Source organism: Perca flavescens, chromosome 15 (genome assembly GCF_004354835.1).
Source record: "Perca flavescens isolate YP-PL-M2 chromosome 15, PFLA_1.0, whole genome shotgun sequence".
NCBI lineage: Eukaryota > Metazoa > Chordata > Actinopteri > Perciformes > Percidae > Perca > Perca flavescens.
Genome location: NC_041345.1, coordinates 14,135,949 through 14,149,551, shown reverse-complemented (window position 1 = coordinate 14,149,551; position 13,603 = coordinate 14,135,949). Strand labels below are relative to the sequence as shown.

General features: G+C 43.6%; 1 protein-coding gene across 1 annotated transcript; it reads left to right on the top strand.

Moving 5' to 3' along the window:
• The first annotated feature begins 2,246 nt into the window (after positions 1-2,246).
• On the top strand, positions 2,247-8,654 carry metrnla (meteorin like, glial cell differentiation regulator a). Its single transcript, XM_028599511.1, has 4 exons — positions 2,247-2,633; positions 4,363-4,751; positions 7,673-7,732; positions 7,879-8,654. Exons 1-4 carry the CDS (start codon positions 2,533-2,535, stop codon positions 8,190-8,192), a joined length of 864 nt encoding a protein of 287 aa, XP_028455312.1. The 5' UTR covers positions 2,247-2,532; the 3' UTR covers positions 8,193-8,654.
• The last annotated feature ends 4,949 nt before the right edge of the window (positions 8,655-13,603 follow it).

Here is a 13,603-nt window from a genome sequence, read left to right as displayed (position 1 = left end):
GACTTTGATGTGTGAAATATGTGGAGTTCCCCTTTAATCTTAGAATATAAGTAAATACATTATTAATACATATACTAAATTGTGTAATTCACAGAAATCTTTGAGACACTCTTACAGGTGTAGCTTTGGTGTAACAGTGCAGGTGTCATTGTGTGATGGCTCCTCAGACATCATGTTCGGACTCGTCTTGTGGTTCTGTTACCTCATCAAGTGGTATAACTGCCAGACAGCCTGCAACACAACAAGGACTAAAGAAACCAGACAAACTTCTAAACGACAGACTAAACTAGACAAACAATACTAAAAAGTGACTCAATGTGAAGTCTGGATGATGACTAAGATTCTGAGAAATTTTATTAAAGATAGAGAATGTGTAGTCAGTTATATTCCTTTCTGCACATGGATGTGTGGGGCGCTTTTGTGGCATGCGGCCCAGGCTGGAACATGAACCCTGCGTGTCGGGTCAGTAATGCAGACATGTCCAATCACCAATGAGCCTCAACTGATTTCAAGTCCTAAGAAATCAAAGAGGAAAAGTAGCAGTTACATCCTGCTCTAGTTTTCCTTGTCAGACAGGTTTCTTTCCCATGCCAAACACCATACACACACAAAACATCTTGTTTAAGAAAACCTAGCCCAGGATCCACTCGAGTGATGAGTAGGCTAGTTCATGTTTACAGATGCACCCACTGGTTAACAGAACCCAGCGCTCTACAAGTCCCTGCAGCTTTTGTTGTGTTTGGAAACAGAGCTGAACTATAAAGCTCAGGAGTGGTATCTTCTTGACTTTGGTTGGGACATAAAGTTATAGATCAATCAAATTGTCAAAGTAACTTGATTATATAAATTATATATTCATATTTTTATTGCACGTTCTGAAATCTGGAATGCATAATGTGGTTTTCCATATTCCCACTGACCCTATAATGAACTAAATTTGAATCTTGGAGCCACATTGACTTAGATTAGACATAGAACCACCATTATTTCACATAAAACCACATGTGAAGTTGTGTTTACTTGACCAATACTTTCAAATATTTTATTCCTTCATGTGCCAATATTTGCAGATGTTTGTGGGGCTAGAGCACCAAACCACACTTTTCAATTTCAGTTGGTTCTTCTCTCCAGTCGAGAAATCATTTGAACAAAAATGAATCAGGTGGCCGGGTTAGCTCAGTTGGTAGAGCAGGCACACATATATAGAGGTTACTTCTCGACGCAGTAGCCTCAGGTTCGACTCCGACCTGCAGCCCTTTGCTGCATGTCATTCCCCCTCTCTCTCCCCTTTAATGTTTTCATCTGTCCTGTGAAAATAAAAGGCCTAAAAATGCCCCAAAAAATAATCTTAAAAAAAAGGAATCAGCTAATATGCTCAAAGATAGCGAGTCAACTTTCCACAGTATGCATTGTCTGTTTTGAATGAATCAACAACTTATTAAGGTGAACCATACTACAGTTAAACTTAATATGACTTTATTCTGGTGGCAGTTTATGAGAGTTTTAATTTAACACGAAGCCAGATGTCATAATGATAGTAGCTATATCCAATCAATGTACCAATAATAAACTGGTTTTACCAAGTTATTCATTCACCTTTCTTCTGAAGGAATTTGTTAACAGGGTCCTTTTTCCTTTTAATTTCCCCCAATTTAGCCTGACTTCACTAACTTCAGGATAGGTAAAAAGACTCTTGGAGCACTATTCTGCCAAATCCCAGAATTTTCTAAAATACAACGTCAACCTAATGTTGCCAGTATTAATTTAGGAATAATGTTGATTACTTTAAATTAAAAACTGCCAGTGTATTGACTTTCATGCTCACTTCAAATGCTGTCGGGATTTTTCCCGCTTGTTGTCAGGTGTATATCTTAATTTATCTTAATAGCAATAAAGAAATAATGGGAACAATGGGGAAAAAAACAAATAAACAAATAACATCAACAACAACAACATCAAACCTTTACCCATATACTCTCTTGATAATTAATAATGTGTTATGCATCTTTTGTGTTCAATCTCAGTCAACTGTAAAGTTTGTCACATATTTAAGGTTTATGAATACATTCCTTAAAAATAATAAAATAACAACATATTCTTTCTACCAATACATAACAGAGTAGCGCGGTGGTGTTGGTTAAAAAAAAAACAATGACCTTCTTTAACCAATAATCATCGTTTTATACTGTGAAGCTCTGAGATCGGAGCCTCGGCCGAGCACCTGAAGGCAACATACGTGATACACTGCTGTGAATGGGGTGTGACGTGGGAGCAATCTGTGCTGCAGTCTGAGCTGAACGCAGAACTCGCTCCACATTTTTACGGAGGGCTGTCAGCAGCACTGGGCGCTACGGACGAAGTTTGAGTAAGCGCCGTTACTCATCTAGACTTCCCGAGAGTCAAAGAAGAAACCCCCGGGGAACAGCATCGAGCGGACAGGGGACACATGGAAACGACATGTAGCTGGAAATACGGCGGTGGACTTCATCATAGTTTCGCTCGAGAAGAGGCGAAGTGAGCTGCAAGATAAACATGCTCACCCCGATGCTGGCCTCCCTGCTGCTGCCTCTCCTCCTTCTCTGTCGGATTTCTTTCTGCCAATATTCAAGCGACCAGTGCAGCTGGAAGGGAAGGTGAGGTTTACGGTCCTGTTTACTAAATGTAAAATGTTGATTAAAACGATAATAATAATAATAATAGGCTACAGTCTGAAAGTAAGTGAAGTGTAGCGACCTGAAATGACCGAAACTCAGAGACCGCGCGGTGATAGCTATGAAATAAAAAAGAGCCACAAATTAGGACAAAATACAAAAAATAGAAGTAATGTTCATAAGTAATTTTGGGATGTGAATGAAAAGTAGGCTAGCCTACTAGATTAGATTAGATTTTGTAACTATAGTTTCACTGACACATTTGAGTTTTGGTCTGGGTGGTGCGGAATTTATGAATGACTAATTGACAAAGTTATTTGATTACAATAACATGACTCACCAATACATTTGAAAAAAGGGCTAGCAATTAACTTGGCAGGATAAAATGGTGCACAATTATACATTAAATTATTATTCTGATTAAAAACCTTTTCTTTACACTAGTTAGTAGACACTTTTGATTAAATATCCCACCATAAATAATACTCAAATATTCACAGGATTACATGCACATATCCCCTAAGAGTTTTTAAGTATTTGTTTAAACAGATTCTAAAACCTCAGGCAGCATATACTGGAACATTTCACCTCTCATCAAACATCTGCTGAAATCTGTTTTGAACTTGAGAGGCTGTGAGGCTGTGCCTCAAATAGTGTGGTTTTCTTTTTCATCCTCCAGTCAGGAGGGGTAGGCGATATTCAGCACTTTGAGCCCTTAACCAATAATCTGTTGTTCATTAGTGAGACTCTTGACTAATCTCCTTTAATTGCATACAGAAGTGATGAAGATAGAAAGGACTTTAATTAGAGGCGTGCTGAGGAGAGCCTGGTTATGGGGCTTTAGCTGCATATGCTCAGCATGTGCCATGAGTTACTTCAGATCTATGGCACATTTGAATTTCAGCATCTCATTTTCAGGGAACTGGGTGTTTCTCCTCCAGAGTCAAACCACTAGCTTGGCATGCATATGCCGGTGGACTACTGATGGCTTCCTGCCTCTGGCTTTGCAACAGAATGACTGACAGACTGGAGTTTTCAAACCCTGACCAGGCATTAAGTTCTGGAGGGAGTCGTTTGGTCATGCTGGCGCCAGAGTCCGAAGTGCTGCCCGGACAAGTCTCTTCCAGTCTTTTTGGTGGCTTGAAAGCAAGGGGAGGTTCGGTGCGTGACCTGCATTTGCACTTGCATGCAGCAGGCCCAGCTACTGTTGCTGCCGTTGTCTGCCCAGAAGCCCCTGTGTCCCTCCATTCATCCATTTTTGCTTCCAAACTCTTCCCAAAGGCAGCCTGCCAGTGGTGCATTTTGCCAAAGCTCTGGGAGGAACAATGTGGTATAGGGGGGGGGGGAAGTGTGTGTTGCAGCTGAGGTCATTTTGGTTGCTCAGGCTTGTGACTGGTCATGCAGCCAGTCTTGCGCACAGACGGCCCTGAATGCTTCAGGAGGAATGTGGTCTAATGTCCTTACAGTCTGCCAGAGGTCTTCACCTTGGTCAGATAACTCTGGCTATAAATGACCAGAAAATCATTTTCAGATTACTGAATAATTCCTTTGTGCCGAGTTAAAGAACACAAAGCTTTCACATTCTTGGGTTTCTGTAATTGTACACTTTTTTTTTTTTTTTTTCTTTTTCAGAAATTCTTAACAATGCCTTCCACTCTGAGTCTTGAGTGGTTGATGTCTGCTGATGTCTTTCCTTTTTCTTTTCTTCCAGTGGTCTGACTCATGAAGGCCACGCCAGGGATGTGGAGCAGGTGTACTTGCGTTGCTCCCAAGGCTCTCTGGAGTGGCTCTATCCCACGGGGGCCATCATTGTTAACCTCCGACCCAACACGGTCTCCACTGCCGCCGCCCGCCTCTCTGTCTGCATCAAACCCTCTACACACTCCAGCGGCACCAACATCTACCTGGACCGTAATGGCAAGCTGCGATTACTGCTGCGTGATCAGGACCAAGCTCAGGGCAAGGTGCAGTGCTTCAGTATCCAGGAGGGGGCTGTCTTCATCGAGGCCGTCCCGCACATGGACATCAGCCGCCGCATCACGGCGTTCCAGTATGAGCTGGTCAACGACAGGCTGGGGCCATTGGCACACTCACAGGGTGGTAAGATACAACTCCATTATGATTATTTTACAGCCCAATATCAGTGTTAAACCTGTAGAAGATTGCTTTTCCTTCTAAGCAGCCTTTACAACGGTCTTTAGACTTGCTTTTGATTGATTCCCTCTAGGTCTGGCTTCCTTTGTGCTTATCCCTGTGCTGTGTGCTGTGCACTAAATGCAGCCATCTACTGGTGGAAACTTTTATTAAGTTGAACTCTAATAGTAGGAAACTTAACATTTGCTCCAGCACAAAGCTAATACTGAAGCCAAAGTTGGAGGGGGGGGGATATATTTCTTGTCAAACTCAAACTCTCACTGTGAGAATCAAGACAACAAAATCTGAAGCCTTAGACTCTTTATGAAACTTTTTTTGGAATTCTTTTTTCTTTTTCATATTTCAGCTTCTTTCACAACTATCCCGGCTTGATTTGACTTGGCTCTAAGCTATAATTGTTTTTTGTGTGTATGTGGAGAGGCACAGCCAAACAGGGGGCCTCCATTGAAAAACAGCTATTTTCCCGCTGCGTACCTGCCAAACCTACAGTTTCAAGCTGCGCAACTGTGCAAGCAACTGTTTTTTTTTTTTTCCCCCACCTAAAGCAAAATATGAGCAGTATCAGGCCCACATCTGTTTTTACGGCTCTCTGGGTTCACATATCCACATCCTGCGTCATTATTTGGCACAGCGGAGAGAGGGAGAGGGTTAAATGTAGAGAGCAGTGAGCGTGGAGTTGTTTTGGCCACATTAGTGAGCTCTGCAGTATAATCTGGTTGTGTGATGTGGCCTGAGATAGCACTGGGATGATTCACAAAGACCGTGGTCTCGTGTCATCTCAATCCTGGACTGGTGGATTGATTGCTGCGTTGCTTCTTCTCATCTTTTTTTTCCCCTGTCTCTTCCTTCTTTCCTCTTCTCTCTGACCCTATGCTGGGATTGAGTTGCTCACCGTCAAGCTGGAATGTATCTCCAACCAGATGTTGGGAAGACCTTCTAGGAGCATATAGGCTTATTTCCCCCCCCCCCCCACTTGTTCTTTTCTTGCTGTCACTCCCTCGGCCTCCCTTTCAGCTCACTTAAATTATTCCTTTTCTTCCTCTCTGTCTCACTATTTCCTACCTCCTTATTTTCTTTCTTGTCTATTTATCATTCTAGTATTTTCCTTTTTCATTCCTCTCCACTTCATATATCTTCCGTCCCTCTTCCCGGCTGTTTGAAGTGGTTCTTGTCTGTGCTGAGTGGTATTAGCGAGTTGTGCTCCATTACAGTGGAATGCATCAGGCCCAGATGTTTCAGGGACACTATATCGTGCCCCTCCACTCCTCCTATACCACTCGTCCCATTCCTCATCCCTCTCTGCTCCTGTGAAGTGGTTCTGATCAGAGTAGCGCTGCACGTGCATGGGCCAGAGAGAGATGCTGACTCGGCTCTCAGCCCATTCCTGTGGTTCTGTTTCATGTCTGACATGTGAGCCCTGCTCGGCTCCACTTTGGAGGAAAGAAAAAACACGCCTGGGTTTAGGCCTCGGCTCTTGGCTGCTCCGTCTAATACTATGGCAGCACACAGGCTCACTTCAAAGGGCCTTTGCACTCTGCTCTGGGCGAGGTCGGCCGCTCTGAAGTCTCCCGGCTCTCCAGCTGTTGCCAAGCCGTCCGAGCTTGTGGCTGTTTGACCTCTGCTCTCTGGTGATGCGGCAGCGCCTCGTGTTGCTACACAAGCTGACCTAAGACATGCTCCCCCCTCACCCCTATACTCTCAACTTCAGAAAAGCCAGCTAAAAATAAGCTCCAGCTCCAAAAGATGACAGAGGGCGCACATCTCTGGTTTTGGACTTAATTCAGGGTAATGATCTGCATGTCTTTCTCCAGAATGCATGATTTCTAAACTAGATACATGTGTCAGATTACAGACCAGACTATATAAACTAGGTTGATTTCCAGTGCACTCAATTTACCTGAGTTTACCATATTAATCATTCTTTTTCATTTAATGGATGTACTCCCACTGCTGCCCCACCCTCAGCCCATTGCTGACTCGACACCCCTCCCCACTCCTCCTCTCTCCACCTGCCTCTGTGTGCCACTCTGCCGCAAAGGAAAACCACAGCAGATCCAGGGCTAATAAAGGCAATGTGGTCAGGCCAGCCGCAGGACCACCTGAGTCAACTAATCATTGACTCGACTGCTCTCATTTAGGGCCCTTTCTCCTGCTATAAAACACTCTGGAGGCGGGCGGGCCTAGTTGCTGCCCTACAGCCACCAGTCAAAGGTAAAATGTAGCCTGGGGCAGGCTTTAAAGTATTTAAGTATCATTTGCCCTTAAGTTATGAGCGCATGCCCTCTCATGGCTTGCCTTTTATTGTTCAAGACAAGATATGGTAGGTGGGAGGTTTTGCCCTTCTTATTTGACTCCTCTCTGAAGTGATTTTCACTTTTAAGGCTGTTTGAAAACTCTACTTGATGTTATAGTTGAGACAGTGCTCACTGTTTCAATCCCAGCAGGCCTGCTCAAGTGCTTACAGAGCTCAGGTCAGAGATGTAGCCTTTGTAGCCGTGTCTGTTCTCTTACCCTTTTCATCTGGTCCTTGTTTGTCACAGAGCGTCAAGCGGTTCCCCTTGTGGTGGGGAAGCTCACCGAACGGGCCCCATGAGCATTAAAAACTCAACAGCATTTTTGTTAAACTTTTTTACCGCCATCAGCATGCCCAGCTTTTGGTGTTTAAACAAGTTGTGTGTGTGTGTGTGTGTGTGTGTGATGGCTGGCCCAGCCACAGTTGTATGTTTGTGTAAGTGGTACTTAACTGGAATGTTGTTGACCTGTAGAAGATTGTTATCATGCCGCAAGACCGGGAGTGCCAAAGAAATCGTGGACTGTTTGTAGTGCTCCATCAAACTCATCCGCCCTCTCTCTTTATTTCCATGCAGCACCCTGTCAGCCCTGCAGTGACACCGAGATGCTTCTAGCTGTCTGCACCAATGACTTTGGTAAGTTAAAGCGCTGTTTGGGAGAATTATAGGCTTCCTGCTGCTGTATGGTGTGCAGAAATGTCCAATGAAAACACCATTCTGTGTAGCATGAAATATAGCCAGTTCCAGTTTCTAAATCTTGTCTTCCTGCTTGGTGTTTTCAGTGGCACGGGGCAGCATTAAGAAGGTGGAGCAGGAAGAGGAGCACTCGTCTGTGACTGTGGAGATCAGCCGCCTCTACAGACAGAAGACCCAGGTTTTTGTATCTGGGGGTGTCAGGGTACGGAGGTGGACTGGCCACATCAAAATGCCCCTTCAGTGTAGGGTGAGGTTTGGGGAGGGCGAGTTCCTCTTCACTGGGACAGTGAGGTTTGGGGAGTCCTGGATGGGATGCGCCCCACGCTACAAAGACTTCCTGCAGTTGTATCATGAGGCGCAGGATCGGGGGACCAACCCTTGTCACGTGGACACATACTAAGTGTGTTACCTGCCCATGCTTGGAAATGTGACATGCCCTTACTGGGTGGGGAGGAGAGTTCATGCTTAGGAGAGAACGAGGCTCACAGACTGGCCCAGTGGCAGAGCCTCTCTCCTCTCCTGCCGTCTCTTGACTCTTTGGAGACAAAGACTAGAGCTCCTGAACGTTGCTAAGCAGCAAGCTGGATGGACTCTGCTCTCAAAGTCGAACGTGATGCAACATGGAATGTGTTCAGACTGCCTTTCTCGCAGACAAGGAACACCCCAGGTTTTAAATGTAGCAAACCCACATTTGTTTTTTTATTTGTATAAAATGTGAATGAACATTGTATATTTTGAAGCTCTGCGTGCTTTGTAAAAAAGTTTGATGTACAGTTTTGAAGTTATTTCTTATGACAGAAATGTATAAAGTGAAAGCCTCTTATTTTTATTTTGTTTAAAAAATTATTTGCAATTTTAATGCCTGAATTCATGTTTTTTTCAGGCTGTACAATTGTTTAAAAAAAACAACCAAAAAAAGCAAAAACGTTTTTTTGCCATTGAGAATAAAAGCTTTTATTCCCTGGATGAGTGTTCTGTGGTACTTTTGTAAAATCAATAATTGACTAAATCAAATTTTTTTTGATTGATCTATTTAGGCTGTGGGAAACTGATGGTTGCTTCTTACTATTTTTTGACATTTTAGTGCAAACAATCGATATTGAAAAAAAACACCCTGCAGATTAATCACATTACCGATGTAAATCCAAACTTGGTATTTTACGTTTGGCTGCAGATGGACATCTTGGGTAATTTCAGATCAGATATAAAAATCTGAGGTGCTAACAGTGTGTTTTTTTTTTTTCTTTTTCACATATTCTCCGTTGGAATAAAATCACTCATATGATGTGCATTAGCCTCCTCTCCAAGGTTCACCTTAGCCTTGAGCTGGGACCTTCTGCCAGGGGTACAGAGAGATTGATATCAGAGAGTTGGGAGTGGATTCCTCTGCCTTGGTTCCTGTGGTGATGGGGGTGGCTGTGTGTCAAGGTCAGTGTGAAAGGCCTCTTTGTTCCAGCGCAGCAGCCTGGTATGAGAGAGAGAGGACTGAAGACAGACCTGAATACAACCCTGTGACTGGGCACGCATCAGAGAGCCGCACTCTCTAACCACACTCCAAATTTTGATTGGCATGTGCTCAGGTTCCCTGCTTTAATGGAAGGCTTTTTATTTTGATCACCTCAAATCAAACGCAGGGAACAAATCCGGTTATTGGAGCTCTTAGCCGTGCTGCTTCACCAGTAGATGCAACCTGTGAGCCAGGCCTGTTAAGATGACATCTAGTTCATGGCCAAGGCTCTTTTTGTCTGCCTTTTCACTTAAACGGAAACACACCTAGAATGTTTTTCAATAAGTTGCCCCACATAGACAATTGCTTTTCCAGACAGCACTGTGCATTGAAATGAATGTCTGAATTCCAGCTGAAAGCCAGCGGTCCCTGAATTGCTCCCTGGGAAATGCAAACAGAGTTTCTATGGTAACGATGCCTTACTGTGAACCTTCTCGCTGTGGCTTTTGAGTCTTGGATGAGGAGGAGGAGGAGGAAGAGGAGGGTCAGTGGGCATTACTTGGCTGGCGGGTTCTGTGCAGGTCCAGCTGTCCTGGTTGTCAGACCTTCCTCTCTATCCAGGCAGCCTTGTTCTGCTTGTACCATGTGGCCACTAGCAGCTGGTAGATGCACAAGTCTTCAGGTGATTCCACTGCAACATAATCAATATCTGCATCACTGTCCAGAGTGTTGGTGATGGTGTGCGCTGTGCTCCATCTGAACCAGTGCAAATAAGCTCTTTGCACACAACAATTAGTCAATTAGTTGATTAAACGGTCAGTCAATCGACAGACGATAACCGATTAATAGTCAAAAATGTAATTTTTTCAAGCAAAAACGGCAAAGATTTGTTCCAGCTTCGCAAATGGGAACAATTTGACAACTTGTCCTTGAGTTGTAGAAAACTGTTTTCACTGTTGTCTGATGCGTTCTAGCTATTGTCACTAATACTGCACTTTCTTTCTGGGTTTAACTTGCATGATAAGCAGGCCAGAAAAACATCAAAAATAAAGTATAATTTAGGAGGATGTTTAGAAATAACATTTTATCACATTTGCTTCTAAAGGTTTAGGTACTAGTGTCACTGGGTGTAGCTCAACCAATTAATCTGACTAATTTGTTATAAATGCGCATGCTATCGGTTGCAACTTTATGGGTGAGGTCCGATTTTATTGTAATACCAGTTGAGAAGGACCAGTTTAAACCAGACATAAATATGTGGTGTCTTTGTCCTCTCAGTGTGATTCAGCCAGAAGTCATTGCATGGTCAGCTCGTGGGTGGAATTAAAAGAGAGACAGAGAGAGAAAAAAAAAAATACTGTTGAAAACTACAGCCACAGCAAAGTGCACAGTGACTTCGCAGAGAGAAGGGCAGTTGAGTTAAAGAGCAGGAGGTACCCAGCAGTGAGAAGAAGGCCTGCAAGCTCAGTGTCTTGGCTTATATTTTATGCCTCTTTGGGAAGTGCTGGAATGTGGGGAATGTGTTGACTTCACACACACACACACACACACACACACACACACAAACACACACGTGCTTCTTCCCCCTGTGCCACTGCCTTGATTAGCTGGAATCAATAGAGTCTCTGTGGTTTTTCTGTGTGTGTGTGTGTGTGTGAGCCTGCACTGTGCACGTGGCCCTAACCCCAGCACACATAAACACACCACCCCAGCAGCGAGATAGCCGCCACCCACACTGAGCCACAACTCACTCTGCAGCTGCAGTCCTAACACCTCCGATCTGACACAATGCTGCCGTGACACTTCTGTGATGCAGCCCTCACATGCTCACATTTCAGCTCACATTGAAGCTTTCATCCCAATAATCATGTCGAATATCACTCTCTTTATTTATATATAATTTGTTTTATTTATCAACAACCCACTTCAATTTAGGATTTCAGGGTTCCCTCTACTGTATATTTCAGCCATGTTTGTCAAATCCCATTAGCCTACTACGGAAAATTACCCCTAAAATTGTATGATAATTTATGATTAATCTATTTTTCACCAGTTAAATAAGTCCAGTTACACACATGAGTCATAGAGCTGGGTTTGAAAGGAACATCTGCTAATGATATCTGATAATCAACCAAAGTATTGCGCAAATTCAATGGTTGACCTGACGACGGAGCACCAAAGTCATTAACAATTATCTCCTAGTGCCCTTAAATATCTGTACCAAATTAAACGATCAACCTATGATGTGGTTTTTGAGATATTTTAGTCTGGACCAAAGTGGTAGACTAACTGACAGTTGACATTGCCATCCTTAAAGCCAAGTCGCTAGCGTGGCTAAAAATCTATAGCTGTGCCTAAAATAGGCATTTCTTTTATTTGAGTAGCTCAAACTTATTTTATTAACATTTTTATATTTTGATTGAACATTAAATGCATTCAGTCTATGCATACCATTCCAAATTCGAGCCAGATAGAGATGAACATATCAGAAAGCAAGGGTCAACAAGCCAATAAAGGCCCCTCACAGAATGCTCATTAATCCCCAGTGGGTCATGAGTTCCCCAGTCATGAAATGCCTCACAACCGCCTCCTTCGCCCCGCCTCTCCCACCGAAGCGCTGTGGCAGGATTAAGGACTCTGGTGTTGGGTGTCTCAAGCAAAAAGTGATTGCGAGTTCACAGCATGGGCCTGCATGTCTAAATATCAGGTATCAAAGGGGATCTGGGAATTGTGTGTTCCGAGTAAATGGGTAGTGTGCATGAAGTAGACCAGGCACTGTCTTCATCACATGGTTTGGAGATCAGGGTTGCTTAGTTTTGGCAGAGACTCATAGGATTGCATCCAGTCAAAATCATACATCATATAGCAATTATAGCCTGTTGATAAAACTACTAAACATGTATGTGATAGAAAGCTCCACACTGCTAAGCTTTATCATGTAAATTCCTATTTCCTGGCTGATGTCTGTGTTATGACTAATTATTTCTGTTTGTGAATGGTGATTTGCTGTTGCGGTCTGTTCCGACAAGACTGTCTCCTTTTTCCTTTTGTCCCTCATCGTCCTCTTTTCTTAATGAGTGAAAGTGCACGGCTGCTGTCAGCTCACATGGCTCCCAGAGGCCGCGTCGGGGTGCCCTGTTCGTTCAGCAAACACGCCAATGTCCTCCAGAGTGGGGGGTCCTGCTGCACAGAGCTGCTGGGAGCCGCCCAATGCCCAGCAGCCCAGCAGCCCAATAACTGAGCATAATTTGGCTCTGAGGACATCAAGCAAACACACTGCAAATGGCACTTCTATTTACTTGCCTTCACGTCCCCACCCCCAACAGCCTTCATTTACTGGGATCCGCAGTGCCATTTCCAGGAGCCCCATGGCAACAGGCGGCCTTGTCAACGGGGGGGGACAACTTTCTCATGATGTCACCATGTCATGGTGTTTGGCGGTCTGTTGCAAAGAGATGATGCTTGCTGTAAGATGTCAGGATCCCAATGTAACTTTTCCTTTTTCTTTCTACAAAAATAAATTTGGATTTTGGTATTGAACCTTGACCTTGAACTGTGATAGTAAAATCATGTTTCTTTGGAAGGATCAGGTTCTGTATATTTTATTCTCCCAATTCTGTTTGTTCCCTTGTTGTTTCTAGTTTCTCTTACTATCACCATAGTATTAGAAAATTATGCTTAGAACAGTTTTGCTTCAGTTTCTTTGTTAAACTGTTTGCATCCAAACTGCTGTTTTAGTATTTCTGTTTTAGTATTTTTCTCTTTCATGTGTTAATCATGAAAGCTGAGTGACCTTGCAAAGAGCCCAGGATGTATCCCTGAGGGCAGAATGCATAATGTGGAGGAGATGCCAGGCCTGACCAGAGATAAGAAGAAAGCTACTGATTGCATGAACCGAATAACTAACTTGACTCCCAACGCCTTTAAAAATTAAAACATGTAAACATTGTTCTGTATTTTTCGGAAACTGACAATCTGTAATCTGACAGCCAGCTCTTCACCCCACCTTGGAGTGTGGCCTCTTGGAGAAGCTATAAACACTTTTGCGATGTGGTTGGACAACACATTGTACAAACTTATTTTCTAGCATGACCCAGCCCTAAGTGATACAATGCATTGTGGATGGACCATCACAGAAAGCTCCACTGATCACAATAACAAAAGCTTGTCCTGTCACTAGAGCTCTCTTGACTTAATCTTGGCTTTGAATGAGCGTGTTGTTGCGTGCTCTATACAACCTTTCACTCATCAACCCTTGCTTCTTGTCTGATTATGATAATGCAATCTGCCAGGGCTCCTCTGCTCTCAGGCCTGTCAGACTCAGCAGAACTACTGTTTGCACAGTCCAATGAGCACCAGTGGCT

Excerpts from the sequence above, each read along its gene's own strand:
- metrnla (XM_028599511.1), top strand. The coding sequence starts at position 2,533 with ATGCTCACCCCGATGCTGGCCTCCCTGCTGCTGCCTCTCCTCCTTCTC. Across the intron at positions 4,752-7,672 it reads ATTGGCACACTCACAGGGTG|CACCCTGTCAGCCCTGCAGT; the intron begins GTAAGATACAAC and ends ATTTCCATGCAG. Across the intron at positions 7,733-7,878 it reads TGTCTGCACCAATGACTTTG|TGGCACGGGGCAGCATTAAG; the intron begins GTAAGTTAAAGC and ends TGGTGTTTTCAG.